We start from the raw sequence: 23,242 nt of genomic DNA, 5'->3' as shown, positions 1-23,242 counted from the left end.
TTTTTAAATGGGATGGAGGGGGGGGGGGTACTATTTTTAGGTTTAACTAGTTTTTTGAGTCTCATAAACTATTTATGCTAGGGATAAATTTTGAAAAAAATAACAATAAATACTACCTTAATATTCAAAGTGACAAATATTATGGACTAAAATATTTTTTCAAATGCGATAAATATTATAGCCCGAATGGAGTACTCTCTAAAATTTATTGTAATAAAAAACCAATTAATTAAATTTTAATTATTTTAACATTTTAATTCATATTTTTAATAAAAAGTATTTTTTTTTTCCTTATAGACTTTACTACAAATTTGGATAAAGAAAAAAAAAATAGTAGTAGTATAGAATGTTTTTCGCTGTTTGTATTATATATTATCAATTATATTTATGCGTCTCAAACACTAATTTCCTTAGGTGGAGAAAGTAGTAATGTTACTATTAAAAAAATAATTAAAATACATATAATTATTGTTTAATTATAAAAAAATATAAATTTAATTTTTAATTTATCAAATACACATTATAACTACATAATAATTAAGTAAATATAAGTAAAATTACTAAGTGGATAAAGTAGTAATGTGATCATTCACAGAGGTAATGCCATAAAATTCACCAAATTTACATGTTTTGTCATTTTAATCACGTCGTTTAAAAATCGTCATTTTCATACACCAACTATTTTATTTTTCAAATTGATACACTGTTTTAAAATCCGATGAAAATTGGTGACATGTCACTATCTGCTTGCTGACGCAACGATTTTCACCGGTGTATCGATTTGAAAAAAAATAGTATTTGGTGTATGAAAATGACGATTTTTAAACAGCGTGATCAAAATGACAAAACGTGTAAAGTTGGTGAATTTTTATAATATTAACCCCTTATTAATAATATAATTGAGATACATATAACTAATGATTGTTTAATAATAAAAAATATAGATTAAATTTTTAATTCATCAAAGACACATTATAACTACATAATAAAAAAAAATTGCTTTTATGTGCTTTATTCAAAAATATTATTGTATTGTTTAATTGATAGAGAAAATAAATTATTTTTAATTGTCTTTTTAGTTAAATTAAAATCTATTTATTATAGTTTTACATACAATTTTTAAAAATTAAAATTATTTTGTTATTAATTATTATTAAAGATTAATGTTACCATAATGAATAAATATTACTCCCTCCGTCCCAATAGAGTTGTCCACTTTGAGAAATTTTTTTGTCCCAAAACTCTTGTCCACTTTCAAAAAGTAATTAACTTTTACACTCAATTTTTCTATATTACCCCTATTTAAAATCCACTAATGAGTAAATTGAAAGTGAATTGTAAGTGGACCCTATATTAAATAGGGGTATGACAAGAAAAGTAAGGGAAATTTTATAAAACTCATAAACAATAATTGCTTTTCTTAAACTGTGTGATAAAGGTAAAGTGGACAACTCTATTGGGACGGAGGAAGTATTAAAATATATTGACGACTCACAATACGAGTTACGTGTGAAGCACATAAAACAAAACTGGTTATGATAAATATAAAAATATATTTTAAATCAATTGTTATAAAAATATCTAAAACTAAAGTAAACATGGCAATTAATCAATTCTAATTAAAACAAAATAAAAAACAAACATAATTCAAGAACAAAATTTTAACAGTGCGATATTTAGATAATTCAAGCAAATACCTCAATCTTTAACATGTTTAATTCTAAATATACTTTTTTTTTAGGAATAAAACTTTCAATTAAAAAAGAGCTGATTGATCAGCCATTACATGAAAATTGATATCTGGAGGAACATACCCCATCCAAACATAGTTCGAAACAGGATCCGTCAAAGCCTTCCTGGCTAAAACTTGAGCAACCATATTCGTCTTTCTATTCGAATAATCGAAACCAAGACAGCTATGGTTCCTTAACATACTAAAACAATCCTGAACTAGAAGACCGACATCATTACAAGGCAAGGAGTTGTTCTTGAAGACATCTATTACAACTTTTGAGTCGGAGCTAACCTCAAAAGGAATAAGACCTGCTTCATTTGCCAAGTTAATGTCATCTCTAACTGCTACTGTTTCCCCCACGTCAACCTCAGCTAGCCATTCATACCTTCTGAAACCCGCAGCATGAACCACTCCCCTCCAGTCTCTGATGACTACCCCCGTGCCAAACTGCTGTTTCTCAGAATTAAAGCCTGCATCAACGTTTATCTTAAATGAATTTAATCTGGGCGGTACCCAACGCTGATCATCATCTCCAGCACCATGAATGTCACGCACCGGAGGATGACTCTGAACTACCCCCTTCTTCGTCATATATTCCTCCACATAGCTATTTGCCCAATCCACTAACTGGTTAACTGGCTTCATCTTCCTGCCAAAAAGACAACAATTCCTGTTGTTCCACAATAACCAAAGCAAGACATCAAAAACATGAAACTCGGCTTTAGAAAGATGCTGATAAGCATAAACCAGAAAAGTATCAAAACTCCAGTTTTTCTCAGGTCTAAGCACAGTCACCACATCCCACTCCTTCCAAGTTTTCTTCGCAAAATTACAAAACCAGAGTGTATGCATCACCGATTCCTGTTGTTTCTCACATAATGGGCACGAAGTATCAATATCCATCCCCTTCTTTGCCAAGTTAGATCTAACAGGGAGCCAATCATGAAAACCCTTCCAAAGAAAGATTTTAATTTTTGAAGGAAGCTCTAACTTCCAAAGAAATTTCCACCATTTTAAGTCCCCTGAGCTACCTGAAGAAGACGGAAGTCCTTTCATATCCATCGCAACTCTATACCCGCTTCTAACAGTATACTTTCCTTTTTTTATCAAAATGCGAGTGAATTCTGTCATTCTGATCAGATGTAGCAAGAGGGATCTTCAAAATCAGAGCCGCTTCTTCTTCTGAGAACGAGTCTTGTATAAGCTCTACATTCCATATACCCCTACACTCCATCAGATTCGCCACCTTCGCTTCTCTCCCTAGTTTATACTCTCCCATGATTTTAAAAGACTTTTCTCTTGGAATCCATGGGTCTTCATAAATCTTAATATCAGCCCCATTTCCTACTCTCCACCTTATACCAGCAAAAATGATCTCCCGAGCCCAGATAATGCTCTTCCAGGTAAATGAAGCCATCCTTGGACAGTTGGCTTCCAGGAATGAACAGGTCTTGAAGTATCTCCATTTGAAGACTTTGGCCACTAAACTCTCAGGAAAAAACATAATTCTCCAGCCCTGCTTCGCCAATAGACTCTTATTATAACACTCCATATCTTTGAAACCCATCCCTCCACTACATTTTGGTTTACAAAGATTAGCCCATTTAGCCCAGTGAATCCTCTTAGCTCCTTCTGAGCTACCCCACCAAAATTGGTTACACAATTTTTCAATTTCATAAATAAGACTCTTCGGGAACTTGAAAACATTCATGTAATACCCTGGGATAGCTTGAATAACTGCCTTCAGTAATACCTCTTTTCCTCCACACGAAAAAAGAGATCCCTTCCAGCATTGAAGTTTCTGCCAAATCTTCTCTTTAATGGACTTGAAACTATCCCCTTTCCTCCTTCCAACAGTAGCAGGCAGCCCCAAGTATCTCTGATGGCAGTTAACAATAGGAATCTGTAGAATCTGCTGAATCTCAGCTTTTTTATCATCTGTGGTTCCCTTTCCAAATGCCATCGCAGATTTATCAAGAGTAATAACTTGACCTGAAGCCTTACCATACACCTGAAGCACCTGCTTTAACACTTCACATTCAGTCACATTAGCTCTACAAAACAGTAAACTATCATCTGCAAAGAAAAGGTGTGAAACCTTGCACTCACTCCCAAACTCCATACCTTTAATGTATCTCCCATTCACAGCTGTATTCAACATACTAGAGAGACCTTGGGCACAAATCAGAAAGAGGTAAGGAGACAGAGGGTCTCCTTGCCTAAGGCCTCTCTGCGGTGTTAACTTACCCTTCACCCCTCCATTAACCAGGAAAGAAAAACTAACCGACGAGATACAGTCAATAACTTTCCTAGTCAGCAATTCACTAAACCCCAATTTTAACATCATTGATTCAATAAATTGCCATTCCACTCTGTCATAGGCCTTCGACATATCCAATTTTATCGCTAAAGGACCATTAACTTTCCTATTGGATCTCTGAATTACATGAATACATTCGAAGCCAACTAATGCATTATCTACAATCTGCCTCCCAGGAACGAAAGCAGACTGGCATCATCAATAATACAATCAAGAACTAATCTAAGTCTATTAGCAAGTGTTTTTGAGATAATTTTATAGATGACATTACACAAGCTAATAGGCCTAAATTGACTCATACAATCAGCATTTTTAATCTTAGGTATCAGGGCCACCACAGTATCATTAATGCATTGCACAGATTTACAGTCATTCAGGATATTAAGGCATACCTTAGTGATGTCCCTGCCAACAATACTCCAATACTTCTGATAGAACAGAGCTGGAAACCCATCCTTGCCCGGCGCCTTCGTAGGAGACATATCTTTTAGAGCTTTAATAATTTCCCCTGGCCGAAAGACCTTGCCCAGCATCTCATTCATCTCAACTGTCACAACACCCTTCACATGCTCTGTCACTCTTTCAATATCCACCCTAGAAGGATTGGAGGATTTAAAGATATCTTGAAAGTACTTCTGGATGACATTCTCCATCTCCCTCGGTTTATCAGTCCACTTCCCATTCTCATCCTTCAAACCCATTATCCTATTCCTGGCTTTCCTTTTCGAGGCCTTCAAATGGAAGTATCTCGAATTTTTATCACCCTTCGCCAACCAGTTAACTCTAGATCTTTGTCTCCAAAATATTTCCTCCTGATCATTCATCTCATCAATCTGCCTCTCTATGTTTCTTAACACATCCACAGAAACCTCATTATCCGCCCTATTAATTAAGGCTTCGAATTCCTTTTTCTTTTTGGCAATTGTCCTCTTAAGGTTGCCTATATTCCTCTTTCCCCAATTTTTAAAAATATCAGCACACCTCTTTAGCTTTTTAGGGACATCCGAAACCTCATTCACCACCTCTTCATTTTGCCACGCCTCCTTCACAGCCTCAGGAAAATTCTCATTAGACGTCCAGACCTCTTCAAAATGAAATCTGCCTGCTCCTGTTTTCTTTCTACTGTCCTCCCCTTCTCTCTTTGAGCTCATCATCACAATAGGTTTGTGATCCGAGCCCCAATGCTCTAAGTGACTCATACCAAAATCTGGGTACAACGTACTCCACTCCAAATTTATAACAAACCGATCAAGTCTCTCCTTAATAACTCCATTGCCTCTATTGCACCACCAGGTATACCCCAGATTCTCCTCCCCTGCATCAAAAAGATCACAATCCTCCAAACATCTCTTGAAATTATCCATCAGAAACCTTGGTCTAACAGAACCACCAATCTTCTCCGTCTGTTTGAGGATTTCGTTAAAGTCTCCTCCACATAACCACGGGCCATCATACAGAGCTTTTAATCTTCGCAACAAAGTCCAAGAATGAACTCGTTGAGACTGGCATGGATTGCCATAAAAGCCGGTAAAACGCCATCGCAATTTCTTCTCATCTTCCACCATACAATCTATATGAAACTTAGACGAGCTCATAATAGAAACAGTACCTGGAGTTTCCCACATCAACGCTAGACCGCCGCTTTGTCCATCACTATCAATAACAAAGCTCCCTTTCATATCCACCTTCTTCCTGACTTTCTCAAACTTCTCTTTACACATCCTAGTCTCCATGAGGAAAACTAGATTAGGCTTAATTTTGTTGATATGATCACTCAACGAATTGAACGTTCGAAGGGGGCCCAATCCCTGAACGTTCCAACTGACAATAATCATTGTAATCGACGGGCCTGCTGGGCAGGTGCCGCCGTTGAATTAATAAAACCTCCATTAACATAGTCCGATGATGAATCAGATAATGGTAATGGCAACCTCACCCCAACTCCTATCTCAGATGGAACTGCTTCGACAAAACCCTCACTTTCCTCTGTATGAACGACATTAGAAATATCAATCAGGGGTGTCGTATTACCCATAATCTCTCTGGGTAATTTTTTTAACTCTATTGGGCTTTAAAACAGGCTTTTTGAAACCCTTTTCCCTGGCTTTGAGGCGCAGCCCAAGGGCCCCTTCTTTCTCACACTTAGATTTTCCTTTCATACGAGCAAAAAGATTTTTCCCTCCAACGCCTATATCTTGATTAATATTCACATCAATCAATTTCATAACTGCCAAATCTTTTTCAATCAATTTGAAATTGAAAAACTCCCATCTACCTTATTTAACTGCTCCCCAATTATTGGAGATACTTGATATTCTGTCAAATTTTCCTTAAATGCATCCTCCTCCTTCTCTTCCGCCATGTGCGATGGTCTTCTCCGGCTCCCCTCCCCTTGCTCTTTGAAGATGTTTTCATCAAAATTTCTTCTCACTCTCTTACTTTTATTGCCAGTCCACTGGATTGGACCAGCTCTGATAAGATCAGAATATTTCAATGCCTTCCCCACTTCCTCTGCTCTCGTACCACATTCAATCAGGGGATGTCCAAAAATGCCACAATTAAAACACAGCTCAGGCACCCTCTCATATCTTAATATAGCAGTAATAACAGTTCCCTTGTCATCCACTCTCACCTTAAGTCCTCGTTTAAGAGGCTTGGTAATGTCGACCTTCACCCTTACTCGTATATACTTGCCCAAACAATCTCCTGACGCTCCCGGATCCACCTCTTCAACCACTCCAACCTGAGTTTCCAACGATAAGCCAGCTTTTTTGTTGAGACACATCAATGGTAGATTATGAATCTGGACCCAGAATGACACCATTTTGAATTTTGCACTAGTTATGTCTCCCAAACCAGAAGGGATTTCCAGTACAATTAGCTTTTCCTAGAATTTCCATGGCCCTCCAGTAAGGACCCTTCGACGATCTTCCTGGGACTCAAATTGACAAATAAAATGATTATCCCCAACGGCTTCCACCACCATAGGTTTCCTTGTTTTCCACAGAAAATTCACCGTAGAGATTATCCCATCTCTATTAATCTTCTTCGTTGAGAGAACTTTACCGAACAAAGAGTTCGCAACTTTCTGCTCTCCAATACTTCTCGCTTTCTCTCCCAAATCACAAATCGTGAGGTCTTCATCATCAGATAATGACAAAGATTGGTAGAGCAGTTCTAATTCCATTATTTCATAAAATTCTCTAGAGAGAGAAAACTATTCTGTCAGAGCAGAAACTAAGAGAGGATGTTTAGGCTTCTGGTTGAGCTCTATTCTAAATATACTTTAGTGGCCGGATAACAATCTCAATTAATTAAAAATTTAAAGTTGAAATTCGAAAAATATTAGATGGTCTTGATTGAATTAATGATCAACTCAAACAACAAAAATTATAACTATAGAAAACAAATGGAATAATTTATTGGAACAAATTGAAAAAAAAAAAAAGATATGGATCTGATGACAAAAAACAAAGAACTTTTGATCCAAGAAAATCACCGTTTTCACTCTTCAAAATCAAGCTTCGGTGAACTAAAGTTGAGAGGAAATTATAGAGAACGGTTCTATTCGTAGTCCGAATGTGTTTGTTGGAGATCTCTTCAAATATAATTTATTGGTGCACTAATAATTAATAGTGATACCTTGATTTAAAAAAATAAAATAAAATAATTTAATATGGCAACACTGTAATTAAATTGTCGTCATATGATATCTAAATGTTTCAACTCCACCAGCAAATTCAGTTATATCCCTCCGTCCCATTTAAAAAAAGACATCTTCCATTTTTATATGTCCTATTTAAAAAGATCATATCATATTTTTTATACCAATTTATATAATTTTTTTCTTTTTATAATTAATAAGTATTAATTCATATATAAATTATAAAATCATCATTAATAGAGATAAAATAAAAAAATAACATATTACTTAATGTTTTCTTAATCTAAATATAAAGTCATTTGTTCCTTTTTAAAACGGGACGCCAGGATAGAGGGAGTATAATACTTTCACTATTCGAAATCAAGCTTCGGTGAACTAAATTTGAGAGCAAATTCTAAAGAATGATTCTATTCGTCGTCCGAAGGTGCTTGCTAGAGATCTCTTCAAATATACTCCATCCGTCCGACTTTATTTGATAAAATAACTAAATTACAATAATCAATATAAATTAATACTATATGACATAGAGTTATTTCTATAACCTTCTATTGATAATGGAGCTAATTAATGTTATTAGTATATTAGTTAAATTTTTCATTAAACACTAAACAGTTTTCATAAAAGACTTAATTTTAAATGAGGGTAAAGATAAAAAATTAAAAGATAAAATTATGGTTATGTTAGTTTTGTCATTTAGAAATTCCAAGGCGCAGGTGAGTTGGTAAAGCGCTCCCCTGTCTTAAGTGAGATTGCGCGTTCGAATCATACTCATATATGCAGCCGTTTAAAATTTGGGTCATAATTTTTCCTTCTGTAAGAGACCTATTCGATTCGAGTGCGGATTAGTCTAAATGTAGAAGGTTTAAAGATGCAGTTTCATAGTTAACGCCGCTCAGGATAATATATGGAATTACCAAAAAAAAAATTATCATTTAGAATGGAAGATCAAAAACTCTAAATTTTGTCAAATAGAATTGGACGGAGGGACTAATTTTTTAGTACAATAATAATTAATAGCGACACCTTGATTCTTTTTTAAAAATAAAGTAATTTAATATGGCAATATTGTAATTATAATGTCGTCATATGATATTTAAATATTTTCACCAGAAAATTCAGTTATATAATACTTTCTCCTTTTCAATATAATTTTTAATTTTTTCATTTTAAACTATTTATTGATCTCTAGTAAATTATAATTTTTTAAAAATTTAATGTTTTTATATTGTCCTTATTTAAAGTTTATTTTTTATTATATTATTTAAAGGAAGTTAATTATTAATAATATTAAATAAGAATATAATAAGAAAAACAAAGACAAATTTGTAAAAATTTAAAATATTAATTATATTATTTTAAACTGCGTGAAAATAATAAATTGAACAATTGAATTGGAAAGGAGGAAATAACATTTATTTTAGTTTCAAACTATTTTAAATTAATTAATTTTATAATTAATTTGCAATTGATAACTTTTATTTGATTTCAAACTATAATATTTAATGGGGATATATAAAGATAAATTTGTAAAAATTTAAAATATTAATGGTATTTTTTAAAACTGCATGAAAATAATAAAGTGAATAATTGAATTGAAAGGAGGAAATGACAAACTATTGTAAAATTAATTAGTTTTATACTAATAATGTGTGATAAATATTTTTAATTTTATGAATAATTATATGAAATTTAAAAATAAATGAATATTACAATAATGTTTATTTTCTCTTCCGGAGAATTGCACTTCAGCGGTTTGAAACGAGCGCAAGTTTAAGAAAAGAGGGTAGGGTGTGCCTGTAGGCACCATCCCCATTCCTCATGACCACCACCAACAACAACCATGTGTTTGGTAGATAAACATATGTGTAATCTAATCATCATATTTAATAATACTAGTTTCGCATTACGTGCTATGCACGTGGCTCGTAACATAACTCGTCAATGTACATATTAGTAAATTTATTATAATTATATCAATTTTTTATTTATAATTAATATTAAATTAGTTAAGAATTTTTATAAAAGCAAATATAATATATTCGGTTATTTAATTTTTTTCTATATTGAATTTATTCTTCTTTTGGTTTTATAATAACCATAATTAAATAATCAACTTAATTTTATTAATAATATATTTAAAAATAGTAAGATAGAAATTTAAATAATAATATATTGACCAAATACAATATTTTAATTTTATAGTTAAATCAAACTAAAAGATAGTATTCCTACTAATTTGGAGACAATTTAGTTATTTTTTACATACTAAAAACTAATTGGAGATAATTTAGCTACCTATTGTAATTAGGATTTTAATAACAATAGTGATTAATTAAATAACTAATTAGTTAATGACTATAAAACCTTTATTAGTAATAAAATGAAAAGGATTATTCAGTAAATTTGCCTGTCCCCCCCCCCCCCCATCCGTGCTTTTATATATAGTATAGATTAAGGGTTCGTTTAGTTCAAGGTTGAGAATGAAAATCGGAATGGGAATCGGAATGGGAAGGAATGGGAATGAGAATGATTGTTTTCATTTTTTGTTTGGTTCAAAGTGTAGGAATGGGAATGGATAAAGTTTAATAAAAAAATTATTTATTATTTATTAAAAATATTTTTTTTATTTTTTTAAATATTTTTTATACAAAAAAAATTATTTTTTTTTAAAATAAAATATTTTTAAAAAAAATTAAAAAATTATTTTAAAAAAATAAAAAATATATTTTTTTAAAAAAAATAAAAAATATATTTAAAAAAAATATTAAAAAATATTATTTTTTATTTTAAGTATATTTTTTAAAATTTAAAAATAATTTTTTAATAATTATATATTTATTATTATTATTAGAATTTTTTTTTAAATTTTGATTCCCATTCCCAAAAGTTCATTCCCATGGGGTAAGGGGGAAATGGTGATTTCCATTAAGGGGGTAATCACATTCTCATTCTCTAATGTAATTTGACAAAACAAACACAAATAATGGGAATCATTCCCATTCCCATTTCCATTTCCCCCTTTTATTGTCCATATTAATTTCTAGAAAAATATTTGCTAATAACTTTGTCATTTGCCCGTCTAACAAATTACATTATTTATTTAATAAGCAATACTTAATAGTATATTTCCTCTATTTTATAATATTTGTCGTACTTAGCTATTTTACATAAATTAAGAAACTAATAAATATATCTTGATTTGTATATATTTTTATTAAATTGTCCATATTAATTACTACTACTAGTTTTATGTTTGACCAGTTCTTTTAACCTTACTAAGTTATTTATTGTTAGAGATAAATTTGAAAAAATAGCAATAAATGCTTTCTTAAAACTCTAATGTAACAAATATTATGGAACAAAAGAAATTGTCAAATACGATAAATATTATGGACCGAAAGGAGTAATTAATAGTGAACATCTGATAGAGAATCAAAATCGAAATCAATTATTTTCGGATCGAAAAAAATTGTCAACACTAAAATAAAAAAATTCAAATTGATGGATACCGAATCCTATTGAAAGTATAATGGAGCCGAGTTACAGGAGATCTACTCTCAGGTGATAACGGACTCCCCCTGAAGATCCGAAGATATGAAGGAAATGCCGAATCTCTTTAGATTCGGTGACATAAAGACCGAATCCCGCGTGATCCGCCGAGAGCGCTTCGAGTCCGGGATTCGGGTAAACGACTAAATATGGAAATCTTGTCCTATTTGGACACAAACACTACATATGGAAGGATAAGCTCTACTTTAGGAAGATAAGACTATTTAGGAAGACGTTCCTAAATAGGATTCTTATCAGATTAAGGTAGATCCCGACAAATCAGGAGAATCTCTACGATACGGCCGAATCCCTACAAAGTAGGATTCACCTGCCTAATACAACTCTACTAGGTATATTCGACTACTATAAAAGGAGCACGAGGTATGCCTAGAATCACATTCATATACTCAAAACGCTGCTCAAAGCTCTAGACTGACTTTAGCATCGGAGAGTTAATCGGACAACCACCGTCCGGTTAGCTTCTACCCTGTTTTGCAGGTTCACTCACCGGTTCAGAAGGCAGACTCCATCAATTGGCGCCGTCTGTGGGAAAAGCTTAACTAAACTTCAAAAGAAGGAGCTTTTCTGAACTCAAAAACAAATCTCATTGAAGAAGATGACTTCTGAAAGAGTAAACCTGAAAGACAAACAACCAATGGACCCAAAAAGCACTCCGGAGATAATCAGCGTGACGGAAGACGGGCTTCACAACTCCGGGGAAAAAAGCAACACCGGAGGGCCCTCTTTCTCAACACCCCAGTACCAAACTAATCCGATAAGGGGAAGCATCTCAATTGCTTTCAACCTAGGCACTGAAGAACAAGCACCAAATGCCGCAGCACAAGACTCACACAACGAAATGCTGAAGAAGATACTGGAATCTGTACAGGCAAATCTTGACAGATTGGCTAGCGAAGCCAAAAGAACAAACGACAGGCACGAAGAAACTATGAAAATCCTAAGGGAAAACTTCAGCCCTACAGCTCCCAGAAGAAGAGAAAGAACAGAAAATGCAAACCCAGGCCGACGAGAGGCAAGGGCAGAAAACAATAAAAGCAAGGAACCCCGAACCAGAGGGAACGGAGAAAGAAACGAAGCAAGAAACCAGCGAGAAAATAGAACCAGCGACGAGGAAAGTCCGAACAGAGACAAATCTAACGAGGAATCACCGGAGACACCCAGAAATGAGCACAACCAGGAGGACGCCCGGAGCGGTCTGAATTCAAAGAGAGACGAACGAAGGGAGAAGGAAAAAGAAGACGCCCCGCCAAAGAGTAAGCGACAGGAAAGAGATGCAGGGAAAGAGCAAACTAAGAAAAAACACCAAGAAGGAGAGGGCGAATCGTCAGAGACACCCCAAAAAAGCAAGGCCACATATGTGGTGGAAGAAGATTTGGAAGAGAAGATCGCCAAAGCGCTCAAAAAACTAAAATCTGAAGAATTGGATATAGACGACCTCAGGTTGAAAGGATCACCCCTCTCGCCCGAGATCATGGAGGAAACTATCCCGCACAGCATGAAGTTGCCGATCCTGCCAATTTTCAATGGGGAAGGAGACCCCCGAGACCATACTTCTAGGTTCACAGCGACCATGGGGCTACTCAGCGTATCAGACGCCATTCTTTGCAGGGTTTTCCCCACCACACTCACGGGCACGGCCCAGAGATGGTATAACAAATTAAAACCAGGCTCGATCAAAAGCTTCGCTTCGCTCTCAACGGAGTTCCTTAATAGATATCTCACAAACATCCCAGCTAAAACCACTACCAGTATCCTGAGAGCCTGCATCCAAGAAGAAGGAGAAACCCTGCGAAGCTACATCGAACGATTCAACAAGCAAGCTATGAAGATAGACAACCTGAACATCGACATGGCGACAGAAGCATTGCGAGAAGGGACGCGATTCGGAAAGCTGGTGGACAAGTTGCTAGTCAATAAACCCACAACTTTCTCGAACCTAATGGGCATAGCCCAGAAATACTTCGAGTTAGACGAAGGGCGAAGGGCGATTCGCGGAAAGGAAGCAAAAGGAAAAGAATCGAAAGAGAGATCCAGAGAAAAAACCAAGTCCAAACCTGATGACAGGAGAGGAAGACCCGAAGAAAGCAGACGATTCGCCCCCCAGACAAGATATGAATCGAGATACGATCCCAGAGATGACGAGAATAACTTCACTCCGCTAAACACCAGCCGAACTAATGTCCTCATGTGGATCAAAGAAAACGTCAAAAACGTGGTATGGCCACCAAAGATGAAAGCAGAGATAAGAGACACTAGAAAGTACTGCAAATTTCACGACGATTACGGACATGAAACGGATACCTGCAGGGACTTGAAGGTCGAGATCGAAAGAATGATCGACACAGGCGAGCTGAGGAAATTTGTGGCCCGAAAAGAGAAGAGCAATGACAAGGGAGAAAAAAGAAACAGAGAAGACAAGCCGAAAGAAAAGGAAGACGAGCGCCCATCCAAAATTCTGGGAACCATACACATGATTAATGGTGGAGGGCATAGTAGCTCCACGATCAGGAGGAAGCAGAGGAAGGAAGTAATGAACATACGAGAAACTCACATGCCGCCAGTGATCTTCGATGTAGAAGACTATGAACACGTCAAAGCACCCCACAACGATGCTTTGGTAGTGACTATACTATCATTGAAAATTGGAACATGGAGCGGGTCCTAATCGACGAAGGAAGCGCGGTAAACCTGATGACAAACGCAGCATACAAAATGCTGGGAGGAACGGCGTCAAGGCTACGCCGAGTCCCAATTCCGCTATCAGGACTCGGCGGCCCCTCCATCACTCCACTGGGAGCAGTTACCTTGGAAGTAATAATCGGCCCAGAAAGAGGAATAAATAAGAAAATCATGTCACTATTTAACATAGTGGACATGGAACTGACATACAATGCCATCCTAGGAAGGCCTTTCCTCCATGATTCGGCAGCAGTAACCAGCATAAGAGCGTTGGCAATGAAAGTACCAACCGAAAAGGGAGTGGTGACGCTGAGAGGAGACCAAGGAATAGCCAAGAAGTGCTATGACGAGTCAGTGGTGGATCTCCAAGAAAACAAGACCGAAAAGAAGGAAGAATAGGAACGGAAAATGACCCATCATCGGTAACGACTTTCCGTCTTACCAGATGGCGTCAAATCTATCTTTAATATTTTGTATGCCATCTTCTTATCAATAAAAATTCAATTTTGCTACCATCTGATTAGCCAGACGAACCAATAAAGAAATAAAAATCAAGAACAGCCACGAATGGCTAAATCAAAGACGAAAGAAGAAAAAATAAATTCAAGATCAAATTCAAGAAAAGCTAAAAGCCAAGAAAATGAGTTTAAATTAACTCAAGGCAAAATCGCCAAACTAGGCAAATCGCCACAAAAGGCTAAGAGCCAAGAAAATGAGTTTAAATTAACTCAAAGCAAAATCGCCGAACCAGGCAAATCACCACAAAAGGCTAAAAATGAGTTTAAATTAACTCAGAAAAGGCAAATCGCCAACAAAGAGTTTAGATTAACTCAAAACAAAAACAAAAATAAAAGGAGTTTAGATTAACTCTATAAAAAGCAACGCCAGGAACAGGGTTTAGAATAACCCTCGAGGCAAGACAAGTACATAAAAATAAGGCGAAAGCACATTTCGAAGAAACACGAAGAAAATATATTCATAAATTGTGGATTACAAAAAGCAAAATTAATACATCAGCAAATACAATCAAAAGAAAAACTACTAGACGCGGTCTTTAGACATCTTGACGAGGAGATCACGGGCGATGGCCTGGGGATCCAACCCGTTAACCCCAGAAAGATCAATATTAGGATTCTGCTCTAGAAGCTTCTTCCCAATCGCAAGGCGATTCTCGCTTATCAAAGCAGAGTAAAAAGCCTTCGTATCTAGCAGACGGATTTGAAGACCTTCAACCTCCGATCTAAGACTGTCCCTCTCCCCACCAACAAGGGAATTGATCCGAATGAGCTCCTCAATCTCTTGAGTCAAGTCATCAGTCTTTTTCTCGATCACTTTCACTTGGTGATCATTAATCGCATCCTGCGCCTTGAGCTGCGACAGAAGGGAATCATGCTCTTCCAAAGAGGCCTTCAATTTCGCCCTTTCAGACTCGGAAGTCGCCAAAAGAGAAGACAGACGCTCGACCTCCTCCTCGGCACACTGTCGGCGGTCGTTCAAAACCAGAATAGATTTAAGAGCCTACACACACCAGAAATAAACAAATAAGAAAACAACTGAATACAAAAAACATATTATACTCAAGAAAGAAAGCACTTACAGAGAAACCATGAAAACAAGCCAGATCGGAAAGCTCCTGACCCGGCCTACCACAGAACCACGTGACATCATCAGGAATCGCCAGAGTTCGAATATATTCCGCCAACACTCTAGGATTCAGCAAACTAGCAGGATCCTGACCTTCGACCCACTGAACCAAATCTGGAGCAGAAGAAGAGTTTCCAGGAAAACTCTCCCTCGATGGAGAACCATCGCCAACTCGACGTCTTTTCCTAGACGGAGAATCCGGGTCTCGACCTAGAGAAATCTCTCCCGAATCAGCAACAACCGGCCCCTCTGAAGCCACACCCCCAACTCCCCCCGAGACGGTAAATGATGCTAGAGGGGGAAGTAGTGACGGAACAGCCTCGTCACCTACCGGATCAGCCAAGTCATCATCATCATCTACAACAATAACCTCAGGCAACGCTATCTCGGCGGGAGCTATGGGAATATCAACAGGAGCCCCATCCACGTCAATGTCGTCAGGAATAATGTTGGCAATAGGAACGTCAGGACCACCCATCGGAACGTCCAAATCTACTTGAAATCCGGAAAGGAAATCGTCAGAAGAAGAAGACATCCTACAAAAGAAACATTAAAAAGAACTTAAGCAAATTAATATACCTTGAACAAAAGAGTAGCAAAGATCCGCCAAGCCTCGAGGAGGATCCTCCAAAGGAAACCATCGACGCCGAAGACGACTATTGACCAAGACATCTAGAATGGGACGCGATTCAATACTACAGGAAGATATGTCGAAAGCAAGTTTTGACTCGGATAAACTTAAAGGAGAAGGACAGCTCCGAACTTGATGAGAAGAAAAACCATCCGAAAAATGAAGAAAAACAAATTTATGGTAAACAATAAAGAAACGCCTTCGCCAGCGACTGGTTAGGCAAGGAAGATAAATACGAGATCGCCCTTCTCTGCCAAGGGCGAAAACGAAGCAACCATCACATTTCCTAAAGTCTACAAAATGATATAACACTTTGAGAGAAGGGGCACAGCCCCGGAGCCTACATGCCTCCGAAAAGGCGAGCACTACTTTAATCGTACCAGGGTAAAGTTGCCCCAGAGCAACCTTTAAATCCCTACACACTTCTACTAAAAATGAATCTAAAGGAAACCTAAGACCAGCAGCAAATTGCTCTTCGAAGAGAACCGCCCTACAAGAAGATCCTGGAGAATCGGACGCAGCCATATCGGCACCGGGTAATATTACCCTATAATCAAAAGGAAAGCTATACTTAAAATAGATATCTAAGACTTCATCCCTACGAAGCTTTGATCGGGTAAAAGCCATAGCAGCGCATGCATCTTCCACTCGACTAAGAGGCATCCTAGAACAGGAAATCACAAACATAAACACAGAATGAGGATCAAACAAAAAATATATTGAAGAACACGTTGAAGAACACATCGAAGAACACCAAGTACAGAAAAGGAATTCCCAGAATATAAACCATGGAGAATATACACAAAGAAGAAAGCCATATTAACATCCAAACGACGAAAGAAAACATACCTGAAAAATCTGGAGAAAACAAGTCACGAAGAATCAAATAATCAAACGAAGAACGAAAAGGAAATAGCTACAAGAAATGAGAGTAAATTCGAAAAGTAAGTAAGAGGGAAAAGAAGAAATGCAAAGAGATTAAATACAAAACGCTTTTGAATCATTAACCGTTGAATCATTAAATGCCGACACGTGGCAACACAGAATCTTACTAAAGAAGAAACGTCACCCACAAACATATGAAACGACTCGCCCGGAATATAAATCGACTCGCCCGTATAAGAGAACTCGGCTCCAAAAGAGCTAAAATCCACTAAGGCATAAATGCCAAACTACTTCAGCTCACTTGCGGGGGGGCTAATGATGGATACCGAATCCTATTGAAAGTATAATGGAGCCGAGTTACAGGAGATCTACTCTCAGGTGATAACGGACTCCCCCTGAAGATCCGAAGATATGAAGGAAATGCCGAATCTCTTTAGATTCGGTGACATAAAGACCGAATCCCGCGTGATCCGCCGAGAGCGCTTCGAGTCCGGGATTCGGGTAAACGACTAAATATGGAAATCTTGTCCTATTTGGACACAAACACTACATATGGAAGGATAAGCTCTACTTTAGGAAGATAAGACTATTTAGGAAGACGTTCCTAAATAAGATTCTTATCAGATTAAGGTAGATCCCGACAAATCAGGAGAATCTCTACGATACGGCCGAATCCCTACAAAGTAGGATTCACCTGCCTAATACAACTCTACTAGGTATATTCGACTACTATAAAAGGAGCACGAGAGGTATGCCTAGAATCACAATTACATTCATATACTCAAAACGCTGCTCAAAGCTCTAGACTGACTTTAGCATCGGAGAGTTAATCGGACAACCACCGTCCGGTTAGCTTCTACCCTGTTTTGCAGGTTCACTCACCGGTTCAGAAGGCAGACTCCATCACAAATGAACTTTGTGATTAATTAGTTCAATAGTTTAGATTTGACTTTATAATTTTAAATAATTGTTAATTTAGATTTAGTGTTGAAATATTAAAAATCACGGTTAACGGTAAATGTAATATATTCATTAAACTAATTACAAAATTAGCTAACAGGTCTAAAATATATCGTGTAGCTAGATAAATATCTATATATTATATATAATACTTTTATTTGTTTGTCACTCTATTAAACCTTGAAAATGACATGTAACGTCTCTCACTATAAGGTAGTTTTTCATTGACATTATAAAAGGTTTTGCTAGCTAATTTGGTATATATTTAAATATTTTGGCTTGAGAGAGAGTGATCGTAATATTTCTTGGTTTTAAGAAAATGACCATCGGAAATTTTGGCTTTGATGGCCGTGACAATAATGGCGTTAACGTTAACGGCAAGATAACAGTGTCAGTGCTGATCACATGCATCGTAGCTGCTTCCAGCGGCCTCATTTTTGGATATGACATCGGAATTTCAGGTAATATTTATGATCAAAGTTCACCAATGGGTTTTTTGTTTTCTCTTCTGTACATTTAGGTTTCATATGCTAAAGGAAAATCGGAAATCTGTGTGTTAAAATTAAAACGCATGGCCAAAAGCTCAGCCTTGCAGTTTAAAATTCAAGGCTAGAGTTTAAAATTTTTTACTTGCAAAAAAAAGTAATTGTTTTTTTATGACTATTTTTTTTGAGATCACTTGTAAAATCTAATTGTTTCTCGCTTCAATGTCAATCAATACTTTTTTAATTTTAATATATTTAAAAGAACTTTAATTTATTTATAGTCAACTATATCTAATTAAATTGAGAATAATTTTATTCGTGTGAAAATTATTGAATCGTTGCATATTGCAGTTGAGTATCCAATTGATCAAGAAAAACCAATACAATAAGACATCATTGATGGTTTCTGTGCAAGTAAAACTAGATTTAACCAGTCCAACAATTGATTAAAACTAGATTTAACCAGTCCAACAATTGACCGATTTGGATGGATTTTTTCAGTTCAAATTGATTGAACCACTTCTCTTCGTTTTAAGAAGAATCGAACCTGGACATCGGTTTATAGTCGAATAGATTAAACCGGTTTGTTCAGGCCAATTCCCAAAACAGTGAACTTTACCACAATCACAATAAAATTATAATTAATAAAATTAATATATTTTTATTGACACCTATAAAAACAGAAAATTCGGATTTTTCGAGTCATCATATTTTTATCAACATCAAGAATGTAGCTGAATTTGGTAAAGATAATATATTAATACCTATAAAAACAGAAAATTCGGATTTTTCGAGTCATCATATTTTTATCAACATCAAGAATGTAGCTGAATTTGGTAAAGATGATTGCATTTTAACATATACTAATTATAAAGTTTATTTTCTTGAGGCAATAAGGAGATAGAGAAGGTTGAAGATTTGGTTTATAAAAAATCCCCTCACGTGTGAAGATGCAATTATAGAAAAAACAAGTCATTTGACTGGTAGCTTGATCAAAGAGCACTACTTGGCTATTTGATTCATGGTCTGTTGAAGTCTCCTAAAACTAAACACTTCTCATCATGGAATAAAGAAATATTTTGACCCCCAAAAACACCTTCTAATTTTGCGTTTTAACTCGTCTTTATCCTTTCAGGTGAGGTGGAAGAAAAATATTAGAGCGTGATATATAAATTAGAGATGAGGTAGAAAAACACTATTAGAGCGTGATATATAAATCGGAGTTGAGAGAGTAGAACGAGTCAAAACGTCAAGTTTAAAATGTTTTTATTAAAAATTAAAAAATTAATCTTATTTGATCTTTTGTGCCAAATTTAAAGGATAGAATGAATATATGATTATATACATACAATCTTTGATGCTGGTAGATTTCATATGAATTTCATCTCATGTTGGTTGAATTTTATTTTTTTTGACGGAATATAATATTTTAGGCACAATTTAAATGTATTATGTTTTTATAGATGGATGATGAGTTATACTATTATAGTACTACTTTATAATTCTAACATTAATTTATATTTAATCTGAGCTGAAAAATATTTAAATCTATCAATTTCACATTTTATAAATTTAAAATTTATAAACTCAAAAAACCATTAATTGAAATGGTTCCCTTAAGTTATTCCAATTTTAATAGAATTTAGTATTGTTAAAATCATGCCAAATAAGAACTAAAATGATAATATCCATGCTCTTAACTGGCCAGATTCTTGATGATTTACTACACTCCATCAATCTGCTGAATTAAAGATAAATAAAATGACATAACAGAAGATCAATTTCAGTGTATTATAATTATGTCTTGAATTATGCTTATAGTTCTAAAATTGCATTAATTATTTAAAAACATAAATTCTTTCAATATGACACCATGAAATTACAGGAGGTGTGACAACAATGATACCATTTCTGAAGAAATTCTTTCCATCAGTATTAAGAAAAGCAGCAGAGGCCAAAACGAATGTGTACTGTGTGTACGACAGTCAGATTTTAACATCCTTCACATCATCACTGTATATAGCAGGCTTAGCCGCTTCCCTTGCGGCTAGCCGCCTTATTGCTGCGGCGGGCCGTAAGAATACCATTATGATAGGTGGCTGCACTTTTCTTGCTGGAGCTGCCATCAATGCTGGTGCTGCCAATGTGACCATGCTCATCCTTGGCCGCATCTTGCTTGGTTTTGGAGTTGGCTTCACTAACCAGGTTCATCAATGCCTTTTCAAATCTAACCAATTATGAAACTGCTAATTTTTTTTTTTAAGGAATAAGATTGCAAATTGAATTGACTAATTGAATCTCTGCAAGCCTTCTGTTTAGATTTGTTCAGTAGTTAGCTTGGATGGTCCGGACAAACATCATTAAATATAAAAACAGTCAATTTGTGACAGTAAAATCCGCACAAATCACTCATAAATTATTGCTTATGACGGAGTTCAGTTTATGGTGTCGCTGAAAAAGTGTCATAATATTCTTTTGTTCGAAAATATAATTAGTCTAATGGAAAATGTAATATATCAATATATATTAAATACTAAAACTTGTGCGGATGTAGACTAAACTCAACCGGATTTGACTTAAATACAAGTCGAAACCCGGCTCAAATTAGTTCAAACTTAAAATGTAGGATTATTTATACCAATGTCTCAATTTTCATTTCATTATACATTCAACGCTCGTAAGGATTAGATGATTGCAAAAATCTCTAAGAAAATAATAATCATAGCTTACATTTATTTTTCATAATTAATTAATGAGTTGATTTCAGGTTGATTTAAACTTGATTTTAAGTTGGTCTCGGTTCTGAGATAAAAACATAATTCTTGGAAGAAAAAAAAGGAAATTTTTCTGTAACAAAAATATAAATCACAAACGTACACTATATATAATGAGTGAGTTATTGAGTGTCAACTTCTTTTATTGTTTCGAAACTCTGTTCATATGTCACAGTTACACGATCCGAACCAAATATTTTTGGGCCCATATTTTAAGCCTACACGTAGGAAATGGGGCTAATAAGGGCTTATACTCGGGCCGGGTTTAATTGAAAGTAAGTATTTAAGCGTGGAGAAATCGAGCTGGGCCTGGGCGGGTTCCGACCCAGTGAGAAGCTACACTAAAACTACGTCTGTTATACTGCAGGCAACTCCTGTATACCTGTCGGAGGTAGCACCACCAAAATGGCGTGGAGCGTTTAACACTGGTTTCCAATTCTTCATAGGAATCGGAGTAGTGATTTCCAATTGCATAAATTTTGGAACTGCTAAGCTCAGCTCGGGATGGCGTCTGTCCCTTGGTCTTGCAATCATCCCTGCAGCTACAATGACAATAGGTGCAATCCTCATTTCCGACACTCCAGCTAGCCTGGTGGAGCGTGGCAAGCTTGAACAAGCTCGCAATTCTCTAATCAAAATCAGAGGACTCGATACTAATGTCGATGCTGAAATTTCCGATCTGATTAAATCCAGTCAAGTGTCCAAATCTGCTAAAGAAGAACCCTTTATGACCATATTTGAAAGGAAGTATAGACCTCATTTAATCTTGTCAATTGCTATACCCTTTTTTCAACAACTTACTGGGATTAACATTATTGCATTTTACGCCCCTATTCTTTTTCAATCACTTGGATTCGGAAATGATTCGGCTCTGATTGCAGCAATGATATTAGGATTAGTTAATCTTGCTTCAATTGTTGTGTCTACCGTTGTGGTTGATCGGTTCGGCCGAAGATTTTTGTTCATAGCTGGAGGAACTCAGATGTTCATTTGTCAGGTATGCTGAACGGAACCTTGTCGAGTCTTATTATCTGCATTTTACTTTCGTTTTTTTGAACATTTTTGTTTTCGGGTAATGATTTTATGTTGCAATATGTGAAAGATTGCACTAGCAGGTGTACTAGCAATCACATCAGGAACTTCAGGCACTGAGAAAATCTCCAAGGGCAATGCCATAATAGTGTTAGTTTTAATGTGCATATATGCTGCTGGTTTTGGATGGTCATGGGGGCCTTTAAGTTGGCTAATTCCAAGTGAAATTTTTCCTATGAAAATTAGACCTACAGGCCAAAGCATAAGTGTGGCTGTAAATTTCGCCACAACATTTGTTCTATCTCAAACATTTTTGACCATGCTATGTCACTTCAAATATGGGATATTCCTGTTTTATGCTGCTTGGATTGCTGTCATGACGGTGTTTATCGCGGTTTTCTTGCCGGAGACGAAAGGAATTCCACTGGATTCTATGTTTGCATTGTGGGAGCATCACTGGTACTGGCGCAGTTTTGTTCAGGATCAGCCGTAGAAAAGAACCCTTCTTCCCACAAATTAAGTATGGCTTGATGTATTTTTAAACGGATAAAATGTTTATATAAGTGAAATAGAATTGCAACTTCTAAGTGTTGTTGAAGTTTATATGTTACAAATTTACTAATTAATAATTATATCTTCTGTCCATTCTAGTCAAAATTATGTTCTTGTATTTATTTAATGTTTTGAAAAGTTAGTTTTTATTTAGGACATTTCCAACAGATCATCAAATTAATATTTGATGACTCCTCATCTCTAACAAGAGTCATCAATATTAATTTGATAATTTCCTATCCGCTTTTCACACCCTCTCTCGTCAAAGTAGATGATTTTTTTAGTCATTTAATCACTATTCATAACATTTT

The 23,242-nt window shown here is 35.7% G+C and overlaps 2 protein-coding genes across 2 annotated transcripts; one reads left to right on the top strand and one right to left on the bottom strand.

Moving 5' to 3' along the window:
* Window positions 1-6,942: 6,942 nt before the first annotated feature.
* Window positions 6,943-16,927, bottom strand: LOC126673130 (uncharacterized). The gene is made up of 4 exons (XM_050367122.2): window positions 16,192-16,927; window positions 15,944-16,104; window positions 15,627-15,715; window positions 6,943-7,258 (listed from the first exon to the last, which is right to left on the bottom strand). Exons 1-4 carry the CDS (start codon window positions 16,904-16,906, stop codon window positions 6,943-6,945), a joined length of 1,281 nt encoding a protein of 426 aa, XP_050223079.1. The 5' UTR covers window positions 16,907-16,927.
* Window positions 16,928-18,345: 1,418 nt separating this feature from the next.
* On the top strand, window positions 18,346-22,989 carry LOC126657003 (sugar transport protein 5). Its single transcript, XM_050351625.2, has 4 exons — window positions 18,346-18,549; window positions 20,459-20,778; window positions 21,715-22,344; window positions 22,450-22,989. The coding sequence occupies exons 1-4, from the start codon at window positions 18,408-18,410 to the stop codon at window positions 22,870-22,872; spliced, it is 1,515 nt and encodes a 504-aa protein (XP_050207582.1). The 5' UTR covers window positions 18,346-18,407; the 3' UTR covers window positions 22,873-22,989.
* Window positions 22,990-23,242: the final 253 nt, after the last annotated feature.

This window comes from Mercurialis annua, linkage group LG1-X, assembly GCF_937616625.2.
Source record: "Mercurialis annua linkage group LG1-X, ddMerAnnu1.2, whole genome shotgun sequence".
Lineage (NCBI taxonomy): Eukaryota > Viridiplantae > Streptophyta > Magnoliopsida > Malpighiales > Euphorbiaceae > Mercurialis > Mercurialis annua.
This window is presented reverse-complemented; position numbering and strand designations above follow the sequence as displayed.